Raw genomic sequence first — 16,060 nt, forward strand, 5'->3', positions numbered from 1 at the left:
ACACACACACACACACACACACACACACACACACACACACACACACACAATGGAATATTACTCAGCCATAAAAAAGAATGAAATCTTGCCATTTGTGACAGCATGGACAGACCTAGAGGACACTAAGCTAAGTGAAATAAGTCAGATGGAGAAAGACAAATACTATATGATTTCACTTAAATGTGTAATCTAAAAAACAAAACAAATGAACAAACACAATAAAACAGAAACAGAGTCATAGATACAGAGAACAGACAGGTGGTTGTCAGAGGGAAGGAGGGAGGGGGGAGGGGAGAAGTAGGTGAGGGAGATTAAGAGGTACAAACTTTTAGTACAAAATAAATGAGTCAAGGGTATGAAATGTACAGTGTGGGGAATATAGTCAATAATTATGTAACATCTTTGTATGGTGACAGACAGTAACTAATCATGGTGATGATTTTGAAATGTACAGAAATGTCAAATCACTATGTTGTGTACCAGGAACTAATATAGTGTTGTAGGTTAATTATACTTCAAAAACAAACTCACAAAGAAAGAGATCAGATTTGTGGTTACCAGAGGTGGCGAGTAGGGGAGGGGGAATTGGATGAAGGCAGTCAGAAGGTACAAACTTCCAGTTATAAGATAAGTAAGTACCAGGGATGTGGTGTACAACTTGATAAATATAATGAACACTGTTTATGTTAATGCATGAAAGTTGTTAAGACAGTAAACCCTAAGAGTTCTCATTACAAGGAAAAAAACAGGATTACTTAATTATAATTACTTAAACTGTGTATGTTAACACAATTTAATATTATGCAGCGATTAAGAATGATGCTGAAAAAGTATATTTCATGATACAGGAAATGTTCACAGTATGAAGTAAAAAAGTGTTACAGAACAGCATGACTTTTTTAAGCACACATACACACATGTATAGACTAACATATACCCAAAACACTAATGGTGGTTATTGTCAGGAGATGGGAGAATCATAGATTATTTTAATTTTTGGGGGGGAACTTACTTGTATGTTTCAAAATTTCTATATATATTACTTTTGTTCTCAGGAAAAAATTGTTTCAACAATATAAATGAAGTTATAAAGGACACTAGTGCCATGTGTTCTCTTTACTTCAAAAGCATAAGGCTTGAATTGGAGTATATGAATATACATACTACACAATGATGGGAGTTAAATTTTTACTTTTTAAAAAGCTGTGGGATCTCGAAATAATAATGTTTCTCAAGAATGGTTAGATATTTTGTTCTTTCCTCAAAATGTGAGCTTTCTGTGCCTGACTGTAAGATAAAAAAATTCCTTTTTACTACTACCTAAGGCAGGCCTGCAATCTTCAGGGGCAGTACCATGTGGCTTCCGTCTGGTTTTGAATTAGTCCAGTGACCACCAGACTTTTTGACTGTAAAAACTGTCAATCAAATTTTTGAATATGCACTCACTATGTAATTTATTTATAAATTATATATCTGTAAAACTTTATTAAAATACCAAATATATATGAAAACATGCATGAAAATAGAAATTTAAAATGATGAGATAAAAGGAACAGAAGCTCTAACATCTTCTTCACAATGTCATGGATTGTCTTATATGTACTCTACTCTGGACACCACTGGACTGTACAACCACAAAAGGTGGGCTTCGACCAAAAAAGACCAACCATATGTCAATCTGTTCCATTCAGGTCTATAGGAAATTGATATGGGGTATTCTTCTGGCACTAGGTCTTTAATTTATCAAAGGTTATGCAGTTAATGGTGGTAGTGCGTTTACACAGGAAATATCTTCCAGGTCCATACTCTAACTTACCTTGCTGCTGCAATTTGTAATCAGTGGAATATGCCTTCCCAATGATATTCCATACAGGCCTTAAGCATCCAAATAGTCCTTCAAGAAACCCACCACTGCCGCTGCCCGACCTGCTGAACTGAATCTTGATGTCTTCAGTTCCACTTGTGCCCTCTCCATCCACAGTGTTGCTGTTCCTGTGAGACATGGCCATCTCTGATTCATCTTGTTCCCTTAGCTGAAGAACGCTGTTCTCAAACTGGTCCCTGGAATCCTCGCTTACGCTTGTCAACACTGTTGTGGTGATGGGGCTGTTCATGCCCTCATTTAGCTCTGTTTGCACCACCCCCTTTTCCTGCTGGTCCTTAAGAAGCTTGGGTGAAGGGTGGCTTCGCATAGGTGCGATGTCATCTTGTAGTCCATTGAAGGTTTTGTTTTCACTCAAAGGCAAGTGTGGGGAAGGGGAGCAGCTCAGGTGCTCCTGAGGGTTGGCCATCGTGCCATGAGTGTGCCCAGGGTCCTGAGATGACACTCAGAGGATCATTAGAAAAGAGTTCTGATGTAAGAGGGGGCTTCAGAACCTGGGGAAAACAGGAGGAGGTCGTGAGATCACCCTTTCTTTAGTCATCCACACCACTACACTTCCGTTTATAATAATAAAAACATTGAAACAAGGGGGATTGATTATAAACAGTGGTGTTCATCCATATGAAGGAATACTGTGCAGCAGTTAAAAATCATGTTGTAGAAGAGTATTTACTAACATGAGAAAATGTTCATGACATATTAATATAAAAAATAGGTTAGAAAAATATATACAATGTAAGCCATTAAAAATTTTTATTATTTAAAAGGATACACAAACACATATACAAGAAAAAAAGACTTGAAGGATACATCCAAAGAATTAACAACAGTTAATTCTAGGTGGTTAGATTTGGGAGGGATTTATGTTGTGTTTTTCGAGATATTCTAAGTATTTTGCATTAATATGTTTCTATAGACTGAATGGTTGTGTCCCCCCAAAATTTACATGTTGAAACTCATTTGTGATGCTGTTTGGAGGTGGGGGCCTTTGGGATGGGATTAGGTCATGATGGTGGAGCCTTCATGAATGGGATTAGTGCCTTATAAAAAAGACCCCAGGTTACTCCCTTCCCTCTTCTTCCATGTGAGGACACAGTGAGAAGATGGCTGTCTATGAACCAGGAAGCAGGCCCTCACCAGATTATCAAATCTGTGAGTGCTTTGATCTTGGATATCTCAGCTCAGCCTCCAAAAAACTGTCAGAAGTAAAAATGTTTGTTGTCTGAGCCATCTAGTCTGTGGTATTTTTGTTATAGCAGCCTGAACAGACTAAGAAATATATATTATATTTATAATCAGAAAAAAATTGTTTCCCTTCCCAAAGGTATAAATATATTTTTGTTAGAAACTACATTCTGAGTTATTATAAGTCACTGCTGATATCTTCTGTTTGCTTTAGTGTCTTGTCCACTGGCACCTTGCTTTACTTTCTAAGGCATTCATTAAGGCATGTAGATAAATGTCTTGTGTATGTGACAGATAAATTCCTAAGATGTAAATTTTGTTTTACTGTACTGCATCAAATCTGGAGCAATGTGACCAAGCCGCAGCTCTTTAAACTTATTCTTTGCTTCTGATCTGTCCATTAGCACCAATTTCTCAGAGCCACCTACCCCCTGAAAATAAAGACATAGAATTGTTCTAGATTCACCAGATCATGCAAAATCAATCTTAAACTTATTCAATGTATGTCTCTTATCAGAAATTTACTTTCTTTGCAAATCCCTATATAATAGCCCTTCCTTCTTTCACTCTGTATTAAGCATCAAGGATGTGCTAGAGGCCACGGGATAAAGATGATCTCGCAGAGGGGGCAAAAGACAGACCAACAAAGATTGACTGTACACTGCTTAACCAAGTGCTCTGGGAGCACAGAAGAGGGAGGGATAGTTTCAGGGATAGCTGCCCAAAGGTGGTAACTATTGATCTGTTTGAAGGAAGTGTAGAAATTCATCGGGCAGGCAGGAAAGGAGTGAGTGAAAGAAGAGGAAGAGGATACTACAGGTTTGGAGAAAGTGTGAACGAGGGCATGGACGGATGAAAATATGGAACAGATGAGATATCTTAGTGGCTGGAATGTAGGTTATATGTATATATACAGAGAAAGAGAAAGATATGAATTGGAGAGAGTCAGGGGCTAGATTGTAAGTATGCTAGGCTAAGAGATTTGGATTTTATTCTGAAGGTGATGGGGAGCCACAGTATCCTATATTGGGGGTTACAAATAAAAATAGACCATTCTTATGTTATTAATTTCTCATCTTCATTACTGAGACCAGGGATTGCTAGGGAAGTGAGACTAGGCGTTCCAGGTAGTAATGGGGAGCAGTAGGAGATAACTCTTGTAAAAGGTGGGCCAAGGTCAGAATATGGTGGACCTGTATGGTAAGCTTAAAGCTTTTAGATTTTATCCTCAAGACAACAGAGAGTCATTAAGGAATTTTAAGCAATGGAGTGATTTGGTCAGATTTGTAATTTAAAATCATACCCATAGCAATAGAGGTTGGATTGAAGGAGAATGACTGAAGGTCAAGATATCAGTTAGGAGGAAGAGATCAAGTAAGAAATGATGAGGACACCAAGGCAGTAGCAATGGCAATGAATGAAGAGGAGGGGACAGGTTTTAAGAGGTAAAACTGGTAAGATCTAGTGATTGATAAAACATGGGGGTGGGTGAGGAAAGGGACAGGAGAGGAATACTTTCAGATAACTAACTTGGGATAATGGATAGATGGACAATGTCATTAACTGAGATATGAAATATCAGAAGAGATGAAGTTTTAGAATGAAGATAATTAGCTCATAAATGTAGACGGTTTAATGCCTACTGTGTGTTTCATGCACTGAACCAGATTTTTATTTATGTTATCTGATTTTAAAAAGACACTTTAGGGACTTCCCTGGCGGTCCAGTGGTTAAGACTCTGCACTTCCACTGCAGGGGGAACGGGTTCCACCCCTAGTCCGGGAACTAAGATCCTATATGCCGTGGGCGGTGTGGCCAAAAAGGAAAAACAAAAAAAATAAAAAGACACTTTATAGAGAGGAATTTAAAGAGAGGTAAACATGGGAGCTTCTTTAGCTCAGGGACAGAAGTATCAAAATAATACAAAGGTGAACCCAAGTTAAATTAAAAACGTTTTTATTAAATGCATGCTAGGAGCAGTACCAAGTTAAATTAAAATGTTTTTATTAAATAAATGCTAGAACCATGCACTAGGCTAGGTTCTATGGGTACAGGACATTACTATTACCGTTACTACTTTTTTTTTTTTTTTTTTACGGTACGCGGGCCTGTCACTGCCGTGGCCTCTCCCGTTGCAGGGCACCGGCTCTGGACGCGCAGGCTCAGCAGCCATGGCTCACCGCCCCCGCCGCTCCGCAGCATGTGGGATCTTCCGGGACCGGGGCACAAACCCATGTCCCCTGCATCGGCAGGCGGACTCCCTACCACTGCGCCACGAGGGAAGCCCACCATTGCTACTTTTAATGGTAAGGAAGGCAAAGGGCTTTATAATTTACAGAGCCCCGTTTACATAATCACCGATGTGTTTACTCTCCAGAATAAAAAAACCCAACAATCCGATTTGTAGTGTTTGTCCATTTCCCTGGTGTAAATACTCCCACCAAGGCAGATTTCAAGCTAATAACAACAGCTTAACAACCTGCTTGCAAAGTTACTAAATATTTGACAGCTGGCTCTTAGAAATTGGCATATAAACCAGCATCAACACCATAATCTTTGTGATAGTGTCATTTTCATTTGAGAGAAGCAAGAAACTTCTAAGGCCACATATTGAGTAAGCGGTAGAGCAGGAATTAAAATCTAACTCAGAATTCAGATTCTCAAATTCCCTTGCCTTTTTTTTACGACAAGGCACCTCTTATGATAACCCTTCACTTTCTTAGAGTACTTTTCCTGTGACCTTGACCTAAACACCTGATTGCCTGTTTAAGGAAGCCAGAGCATGGAATGGTTATTCCTGTTTTTCCCAGAAGGACACGGAGGCCTAGAGAGAGGTATATGCCAAAGGTCACAGAGCCAGGACTGAATACCATTTTTTTTTTTCCTAATTCCAAACTCTCTCCTATACCATGTGGTCTCTGTAAGACATAGTTTCTTCTTTTCAAAGCTTATACACTACTTAAAGAGTTAATAATTACACCGAGGGAATTACCTCCTCCCCACTCCCACCCCCATGACATACTAGCCATATTCTGTTCTACAGGCTGTGGGAGAAGGGGAACAAGAATGGGGCAGGAGAAGGTAGATTGGGCTGTTTGGACTTGAGGTGAACCTTTGCAAGGAAGATGTGTTTGAAACTGACAGAGGAAAGGAAGTCAGGAAAGAACAAGAGCATTAGCAGAGGCAGGGAAAAAACGACCAGGGCATGTGTGGGAGGGCTGATCACCCGGAAATAAGGAAAGAGCCAGCTAAGGTTGGAGAGTAGTGTGCAATAAAGGTAGCTCCTTCACATACGGGCTCTGAAAGCTCATGAAATAATGCAGATAATTCTTCCCTTTAAACAAATCAGAAAACTTTAACTGTTTGAGGTTAGGTTAAGAGGGACAAATTCTAGGGCATGGAGAAATTTAGGGGCTGGGAAGCTGCCTGGGACTATAATGTTGGGAAAAGAAAGAAAGAAAGAAAAAGAAAAGCTGGAACCCTTCGCTACAGCAACAGCTCTTTGCTGAATTGACTGCCATTCCCCACCCCAATCCTCTCCACTTCCTTCTTTTTTACTCATCTCTAAGCTCTGACATTACTGATCCCCTCATTTTGCTTCCTTGCTGACCTCCTGCCACAACCTTGAGCTGTCTCTTGCCTTTGGTCTCTCTGACCTTGCTCTGCCTGATCTCTTTCAAGACTGCTGACTTCATATTTTCAGACTTGGCCACTGCCTTAGTAAAGTTGCTTCCAGTCTGTCTTTGCCATTGGGATCCTTTACAGCACAGGGCATATATTATGCTGTTGGCTCACATCAGACTTGATAATGCAAATACCCAAATGTATATGTGAATGTCAGCCAAACACCTATTTGTGCAATTTGTTCTTTGAACCCAACTACAGGATTTTATATTAATTCCTGGTAAATTTGCATTTTGTCCATTTTTATTCTGAGTTTCTTCTCTTTGATGACCTCATATTGAAATGAGCTCATATACAAAAAGTTAGAAAAACATGTGTTTGTTCTGTAATCTCTTCCCATTTCTTTTTTTTTTTTTTTTGGCCACGCCTCCGATCTCATTTCCCCAGCCAGGGGTTGAACCCGGGCCATGAAAGTGAAAGCGCAGAATCCTAACCACTAGACCACCAGGGAACTCCCATCTCTTCACATTTCTAAGAGGTTAATGGTATACATGAAGTGGACCTGTTCACACAGGCACTGGGAATGAGTCTAAAGAAGAGAACGTCAGCATGGTCATCACATTCAGTTTGATATTTAAGACATCAAGGAATAACAGGACCTTCAAGGAATATAGTCCAACCCACTTGTTTTACATATGAGAATCAAATCCCAGAGAGATTGCTGACTCCCTCAATACAACTAATTAGTGTCAGAGATAGAATGATCTTCAACCTATGATCTTCCCCTAGTCTGGCTGTTTATTCAAACAAACAGAAACAAATAGCCATGATAGCATGACCATTGATGACAAAAACGATAATAATTCACTGTGTTATTCTAGGTGCACTAAAGCTACACCCAAAGAAGCACAAGCACCCATTTAGAGGGGTGGCCCTGCACCTGTTAACAGAGGAGTGAAGGGCACCCAGCTATTGGTGATTCAGTGGCTCTGAGAGTGGGCAGAAGTGATGGAAACCTCAAGGTGTGTATAAAGATATGTAGTCAGAGAGGTTTTCCTCTGCTCACCAAGAATATCAAGACCAATTGCAACCAACAAATGCAGAGAAATGGAGAAGCACAAGAACAAAGGGAAAGAAATCATCACCATGGCTATATTCAAATATGATCAGAGCTGACTCTACATGTAAGAGTGTAGGAGGATAAAAATATCTAAATTTTACCTGTGTTTGTACGTACACCCACACACTGCCACACTGCACAGTGAAGGAGCTGGTAAGTGGAACCTAAGGGAACACAAGCAGCCCCACCATCTCTGCCTCTGTCTTTGTCCTCTCAGTTCCTCCCTCTCTGTCCAGATTTGGCTCAGGTACCCTTTTGGGAACTGACTGTTTGGATATTTTAATTCATGAGAAGTCAAAGCTAGAATTCATTAGAAGGGGATAGAAAGGAAATGAGGCAAGAATTTTAAACACTGAGAGTCAAATGGAAAAAGAGAAGGAAGAGCAGAGGGGCAAAGGGGCAAGGTTGGCGTGTCACCCTTATCAGTAGGAAGCTCTATGGGCAAGGCTGCAGGTGAGGTGATGCTGCTGCTTCCCTTACAAGGGCTCCTGAATCTGCCAGGAGCACAAGGTGGTGCTTCCGTCTCTGCCCTTTGGGCACACTTCCCTTGCCCTCAAAAGGAGGAAGTGGTTTGTGCAAAATTAGTAGGCAAGGGTTGGAGACAGCAGCAGATGTGCATTTGGCAGTGCACTGCCAATTTCTGGAAATTACCTTGGCTTCATGCCAAGATGGGTTCGGCACAGAGAAAAAGACGAGTGGAAGCGGTCATGTGGCCAAATGGCCCTTGAGTTCTTGTGTTTTTATTATATAATACAATTTCCCCATGTTGCTAATAGAGGATAATTTTATAATAGATCAGATTTTGAGTTTTACATCATAAATATGAATAAATCAAAGATTTTGGGAAATTTTGCCTCACAAAGTTTTCAGTAGGACTAAAATTGAATAAAACTAGAAAGTAAGCCTTATTGCTGAGATTTCTTGATTGATGCTCACCTCTTCTCAAGCTGTCTTATCATTACTTGGCATTTTCTTGCCTTAAAATGAACACAATGCTGCTATCCTAACTTTCTGGTTATTTCTCTAAAATTCACATAGCAGTATTTAGAGCACAAGTGAGATTTCTGCTGTTAGGGCATCATTCCCATTTTAAAACTGGGATTAAGTTACTTGTTCATAGTAATCACATAAAAAATGATCTTTCTAGGATAGAGGTCTATCACGGAGATCTTGATTTGAACTTTAAAAAAATTAGATTGCTTTTTCTAATGGAATTGCAAAGTTAATCAGATCAGAATAGTGGCCTACAATTGCGCCTTTACCCCTAACTTGCTCTCCTAACTGTGAACCCTCTACTGAAATCCCTATTTGAAAGGACAATAATAACCTCACATCAACCAAATCCACCGACCTACCTTGTCCCATCTTCTTTATAACATTTCATCCAATAGTCATGCATTCAGAAATACTGATTCAGTGTCTACCATATATCTATATTTTTGGTTAAGATTATGAATGTTTCATAATATTAAAGTATGCTGGAGCCAGCAAAAAATAAAAATTACGAACAGGCAACCTCCATGTTGACAGATAATGAATATTACTACCTATAAATACAACTATGACTAAAGTTAAAATAACTTTATAATGTAGGTTTTAAAGCAACTGACAAAGGATTAATCTCCAAAATTTACAAGCAGCTCATGCAACTCAATAACAAAAGAACAAACAACCCAATCCAAAAATGGGCAGAAGACCTAAATAGACATTCCTCCAAAGAAGATATACAGATTGCCAACAAACACATGAAAGAATGCTCAACATCACTAATCATTAGAGAAATGCAAATTAAAACTACAACGAGGTATCACCTCACACCAGTCAGAATGGCCATCATCAAAAAATCTAGAAACAATAAATGCTGGAGAGGGTGTGGAGGAAAGGGAACACTCTTGCACTGTTGGTGGGAATGTAAACTGATACAGCCACTATGGAGAACAGTATGGAGCTTCCTTAAAAAACTACAAATAGAACTACCGTATGACCCAGCAATCCCACTACTGGGCATATACCCTGAGAAAACCATAATTCAAAAAGAGTCATGTACCAAAATGTTCATTGCAGCTCTATTTACAATAGCCAGGACATGGAAGCAACCTAAGTGCCCATCAACAGATGAATGGATAAAGAAGATGTGGCACATATATACAATGGAATATTACTCAGCCATAAAAAGAAACGAAATTGAGTTATTTGTAGTGAGGTGGATGGACCTAGAGTCTGTCATACAGAATGAAGTCAGAAAGAGAAAAACAAATACTGTATGCTAACACATATATATGGAATCTAAGGAAAAAAAAAAAAAGGTCATGAAGAACCTAGGGGTAAGATGGGAATAAAGACACAGACCTACTAGAGCATGGACTTGAGGATATGGGGAGCGGGAAGGGTAAGCTGTGACAAAGTGAGAGAGTGGCATGGACATATATACACTACCAAACACAAAATAGGTAGCTAGTGGGAAGTAGCCACATAGCACAGGGAGATCAGCTAGGTGGTTTGTGACCACCTAGAGGGGTGGGATAGGGAGGGTGGAAGGGAGGGAGATGCAAGAGGGAAGAGATACGGGAACATATGTATGTGTATAACTAATTCACTTTGTTATAAAGCAGAAACTAACACACCATTGTAAAGCAATTATACTCCAATAAAGATGTTAAAAAATTAAATTAAAAAAAAAATGAATAAAGATGTTTCATTTTCAGAGTTACAGACTATAATCTTATCAAAAAATAGCAACTTGTGAGGCTTCAAATATACCTTCAGTCAAAGGCCAAACAAATTTCTTGACCAAAGGAATGGTTTCTCTATAACCTCCATAAATCTATGATAAATAATATATACTAAGTGTTAATATTCCAGAATAGAATCAATATTATCTGACTTAAATCTGACTTGCTATATGAGGAAGAAAATTAGTAACTAAATAAATCTACTTAAAATGTCTTAAAAAATGAGATACAGACATATATGCCCTTAAATATTTAATATGAATGAGTATAAAAATAATTATAGAAGCCTTTTGAGAAAACAGGAAAATAGGTTTAAAAGGTCAACAGTGGTTATCACTGTTGTTTTTTAAAATTTTCTATATTTTCCTAAATTTCTAGTCTTAGCATCCATCACTTGTTTAATCAGAAGTTTTCAATCCAAATCTTTGTTGCTTTAAACAGATAGATGAACGAGCCATCTTTACTACATTTGCATATTTGAAAAATGATATGTGATGTTAAGGACATGGTCAGGAAAACTAATCGTCAGTGTGTGCTGAGGCTTGCGAATAGGCATAAGAATCATTTATAAATTCAAAACAAAAAGAAAAATGAATAAAAAACAGATGACAAATGAGGAAACAAAAGCTGATGACTCCTATTTTGTTTTTACCTTTTCTACTAGTAAGAATCATATTCAAAAGGCAGAATAATCTAGATAAGAGAACTGAAACTTAAGACAGATGAAGAGACAAAGGAATATCTAATTATATCTTGATTATTTCCAAGTTCTAAGGTCAGATGAATTACACACTAATGCACTGAAACTCTTGCATTTAGGATCACAAAAACAACCTTTCATAAAGAATTATCTTTAGGAACTGTGAGCAAGATATTCATGGAAAAGTAGGAGATAGAGAAATACCCTAATTTTTTTTAATAAAGGAGGATTATAGAATACATAGATAGAACTGTGAACTTGAGCTGGTCCCTGATAACAGCACCAAGTATACAGTAAGCATTCAATAAAAGCTAGTCCCTTTTCTTTTTTTCCTTTCCTGTTATTTTGTGCCTTTCCCCTCTTTCGTTGGGAAATCTAAGACTCTCCTTAAGATAAATAGTTCAGGAGAACAGTTGAAATGACCATTGAAATTATTTTAAAATTACTATTTAAAATTTAAGTTATGTTTTACAATTTGGGCTATAATGCACACTTTCATATTGTTTCCCAACCAATTCAGAACCTTCTATGCACTTCATCATATAGAGAGCAACACTGTGAGGGGCTAAGAGGGGAGACACTGGACGAAGATAGACCTGGATTCAAATACTAATCATTAACTTGATCTTACTCTCTAAGCCTCAATTTTGTTATCTATAAGTGGTGATAACAACAGAATCCAACTCATAGAAGAGATTAGATGATTATATGAGATAATGCATATATAATGCACTTATCTAGCACACAGCAAATCCTCAAGACTTGTTAGCTATCCAAAGCTTTAACTAGAAAAACTAGAATGAAAAGATATATGTCAATATGCTCAATATATATGTGAGATCAAGGGGCATGAAAGGAAGGGCAAAAGGAAGACAAGTGAGCTTTCTTAAAGAAAGTGGGGGAAAAAAAAAAGAAAGTGGAAAAATGACAAAAGTGGGATAAGAGAGAGACAGATCAATATACATAGAAATTGAGGCACATTTGGCTTGTAACGTTCATTTGAAATTATAAATGAAAGCACAAAGAATCAATAAACAGAGAGATACTGCGTCAAAATGGCAAACGGAAGATGGAAAACAAGAGAGGAAAATCCCAAACGTATGCAACTTCTTTTTCATATTTAATTTCCTTTGTCTTTGATTTAATTACAGCAGTTATTTTTACATTCCAGGTTTCCATTAAATTGAAAGAAAAAAGGAAGGCTCTATGTAACTATAATATTTGGGAGAATATTAATACTATGTAGTTCTAATATTTGGGAGAAAAAAGTATGTAATTCCCATGGTTTTAACATTGCTATATTAAATTAATAGATAATTTTATTGATTAAAGAAAATATCTCTAGGAAAAGACTGCTTATGTTTTAAACAGAAGAGCAATTAGAACACAGGAGAACCACTGCAGAACTGTGTTCCCAAAGGAGAGTATGGAATTTTCTTGCCTAGAGATCGACATGTTTCTACATCACGTTATGTACACATGAAGACATTCTGTCTTTCAGGAACTCCTTAATTCTACTCTTGTCTCACCCACCTTCCTGGAAACATTATAGTTTTCAGGTAGCTTGCCTTCACTTTCTTTATGAAGACCTCATCCCTAGGGCAAAGTCTAAAGAGTTTGTTGTGGCTCTAGGCCTAGAGAACTTTGTACAGTAGCAACTTCCCACAAGCTTAGAAAAATCATAAAAAATAGTCCTTAAGTGATAAATTGAACATTGTAGTAAAATGTGTGCTCTAGATTCAAACCCTCTGGTTTGAATACTGATTCTGTCCATGGGGAAGTTCCTTATCTTTGTGTGTCTCAGTTTTTGCAGTCAAAAACTTGGATAATAAGTGTATCTACCTCATAGGGTTGTAATGAGGACTAAATAAGATAATACTTTCAGAGTGCTTAACATATATCCTGGTACAAAGTAAGCACTTAATAAGGTTTTGCTATTTATACTTTAAATTAATAAACATTTTATTCTAAAATAAGAGTATATTCTCTATTAATAATAATATCCATATTGTTAAAGGAGTAAGATCAAATGAGTACATATAGTTTACAACAGTTTTGTCCTTGGTCATTCCAGGGATATAACCATAGAAAAAGGGAAACTTAAAGTTGTCCCAGAGGATGGCTATTTTCATTTTATAATGAAAAGACCATTTATTTCCAAGGAGTTAAGCAGAACAGCTTAGCCCAGAAATAAGTAATGGCCCCAGCCTGCGGGATTTGACACCACTATTCATTGATCCCAGGCCCTAAGACCACTTTGACCCACTCTCATAAGTCGCCATGCTTTGTCTAGTTTGCAAAAAAAAAAGTTTTTTTGGATGTAATTTGAAGAATTATAGATGTTGAGAGGTTAATAAACCCCTAACTAGGAGAGAGTACAAGTAGCATGAGTAATTAACTTGATGTTGAGAATAAAAACATATTTAATAATTACTTCTTAATAACATCGTGATGTCAACATATTAATAAATTAATAAATATTAATGTTAACATTTGTTTATTATGTCATATGTATCTTCCTTTGTAGACTGGGCATGATTCTAAAGAAAAAATAAGCAGAATCTAATTAGAGGTTAATTTATATTCCAAAGGTACTAGGGGTTGAACTGAAGGAAGCTTTTTTAGGCTGTAATAATCATTTTTCTGAATTAAGGTTTTCTGAAGTCTGTATGATGAGCGAGCAGCAGAAGCAGGCACTAACACTGAAGTTGGTGCAGGACCCTGTATTAGCCCAGACCCTGGCAAGAAAGAGATGCCACACTCAAATGGGGCAAATGACAAGAATGTATGAGACTACTTACAAAGGTGGGGGCAGGAAAAGCAACAGGGATGGTGCCATTCCCCAAAGCTAGTAACAGTCAAAAGGCTGTTAACTGAGCAGGGGAAAAAATTATTGCCAGAACCTGGAGAGCGTAACTATAGAAGAAAGTCATCCAACAAGAGCTGTGGCTTTGGGAGAGGGATGCAACCAAAGTTTAATGACCTGATAGGGAGGGAGCCAGGGGAATTAATATTGAACCCCAACCTCACGCTCCTCTTGCTCTCTGAGACCCTGCAGGTGCTTCCCATTGGTTGAACCCAATAGAAAACAAGAAGGCAAGGAAGTCCATTAATGCAGCCTTCAGAGGCACAGAGCAGAGTGCTCTGAGAAGGACTGAAAATGGATCTGATTCTAAGCACCAGACCAGTGCAGATCCTCCTGCTAAAGGCAGAGACATGATGGCCAAACCTGGAAATGCAATGAGCAGAGAGTTAAGCCCCTGCTAGTAAGAGGTCTCCCTCTGGCTCCTGGATCTTTCAGTTTGGTGGGAAAACTTGAACTTCGGTGTCAGTTATGGGCTCTATAGCAGTTGGGTACCACTGGACAATCTGTTCTTTCTGCCTGGGCTGAAGTATGGGGAATATTTTCCCCTCTAAATATATAAAATACTATTTATTATATTCAGGTCATCTACAAGTCTTACTACCATGTACTATGTTCCAAAAAACGCATTTCATCAAAGAAAACTAAATGATATCCACATTGTGATTAACTACTTAGAGTGGAGGCAGCTTGCTACACAGGGGTTCTGAAAAAATGGGCTTCCTCATGTGGTTTAAGTGAGTATTAAATGAGGTAAAGTACATGAAAGTGCTTTTCAAGCTATGAAGTAGTATCTTGATGCTGTCACTATTAAAATATATGGCAGCCATAGGGAAATGATGGATAGTGTATGGCTTAATAAGAATTGTTGTCAGGAGCTACTGCTCAGGGCTCTAAGCAGGTGAGAGTGGAAGGAAAATCTTTTTGATTTTATATTTTGAAATTATATCATGAAAGTTCTCTTTTCCCATTAAATTTACTGTTAGTGTTTGGACTGTTTAGTTGGACAGTGAAATATAACTGAAGTAGAGCTATGAATATAACACATTACACACTTGTTTTATACTATATAACATGAAAATGAAATAATTCATTGCCAGCTTAGTATAATAGAGTTATTGAAAAGCATCAGTAACAGACTTCCAATGATATATGTGGAATTTCCCACAAAGCTGCAGATCCTACAAACTGTTCCTGGGCAAGTCCTGCTTGTTCCTGGCAGGCAAGACAAGTTGTCAAGGATCCTTCTGCCACCTTTGCATTGCTTTTTCAGGTCTTGCTTAGGAATGATAGAAACAGAGATTGTTAGAATTGGAGGGAGCAGTGAGTGGGTGATACTTCTATTTTTAAAGAGAAACAACTCATCCTAATTAGTTTGTAAATTTGCTAGGGGTAGAATTCAAGTATTATTTATCTCTGTACCTTGTCCCTCTTCTTTTCCTCCCTACCTAGTCTCAGCACCTAGTACAGGACCTATGTAAGATGATGCAGTTTACTTTTTGGATGAGGGAACTTCACACACACACACACACACACACAGAGCAATCTGATAAATAATACATTAATAACAATAGCTAAAATTTGCTGAGATTATTGCCAAACACTGCTCAAAACACTTTCCCTATATTAACTTCTCTAATCCTCACAACAACCCTTTGAGAAAAGTACTACTATTACTCCTATAGTTGTCAAGGCAGTTGGGGCATAGAGTGTTTAAATAACTCATCAACAGCTACTAAGTGGTAAAGACAGGGGTTGAACCCAGTTCCACTCCAATTCCAGAGCCTGAGCCCGAGTTGAGTCCAAGCCCATGATGTTAGTCACAACGTCCTACTGTCAATATTATAATGGGCTTCTATTTAATTAAGAAAGGTCTAAGAAAAAGATGGACTAGACTCACATCTTACCTCGAGGTTAAGTTCTATATTTAGGATAAAAGGTAAAAATTCCTAGC

At 38.0% G+C, this 16,060-nt stretch overlaps 1 protein-coding gene across 1 annotated transcript in view; it reads right to left on the bottom strand.

Annotated features, from left to right (window-relative positions):
* The window catches only part of MAP3K13 (mitogen-activated protein kinase kinase kinase 13), a 155,965-nt gene that overhangs the window by 45,006 nt on the left and 94,899 nt on the right, over positions 1-16,060 (bottom strand). The window contains exon 3 of the mRNA XM_027109730.1: positions 1,817-2,376. Coding sequence (XP_026965531.1) covers positions 1,817-2,291 — 475 coding nt within the window. The 5' untranslated portion in view covers positions 2,292-2,376. The remainder of the gene's footprint in view (positions 1-1,816; positions 2,377-16,060) is intronic.

This window comes from Aethalodelphis obliquidens, unplaced genomic scaffold (genome assembly GCF_003676395.1).
Source record: "Aethalodelphis obliquidens isolate GAN/ISIS:26980383/991018 unplaced genomic scaffold, ASM367639v1 scaffold1, whole genome shotgun sequence".
Lineage (NCBI taxonomy): Eukaryota > Metazoa > Chordata > Mammalia > Artiodactyla > Delphinidae > Aethalodelphis > Aethalodelphis obliquidens.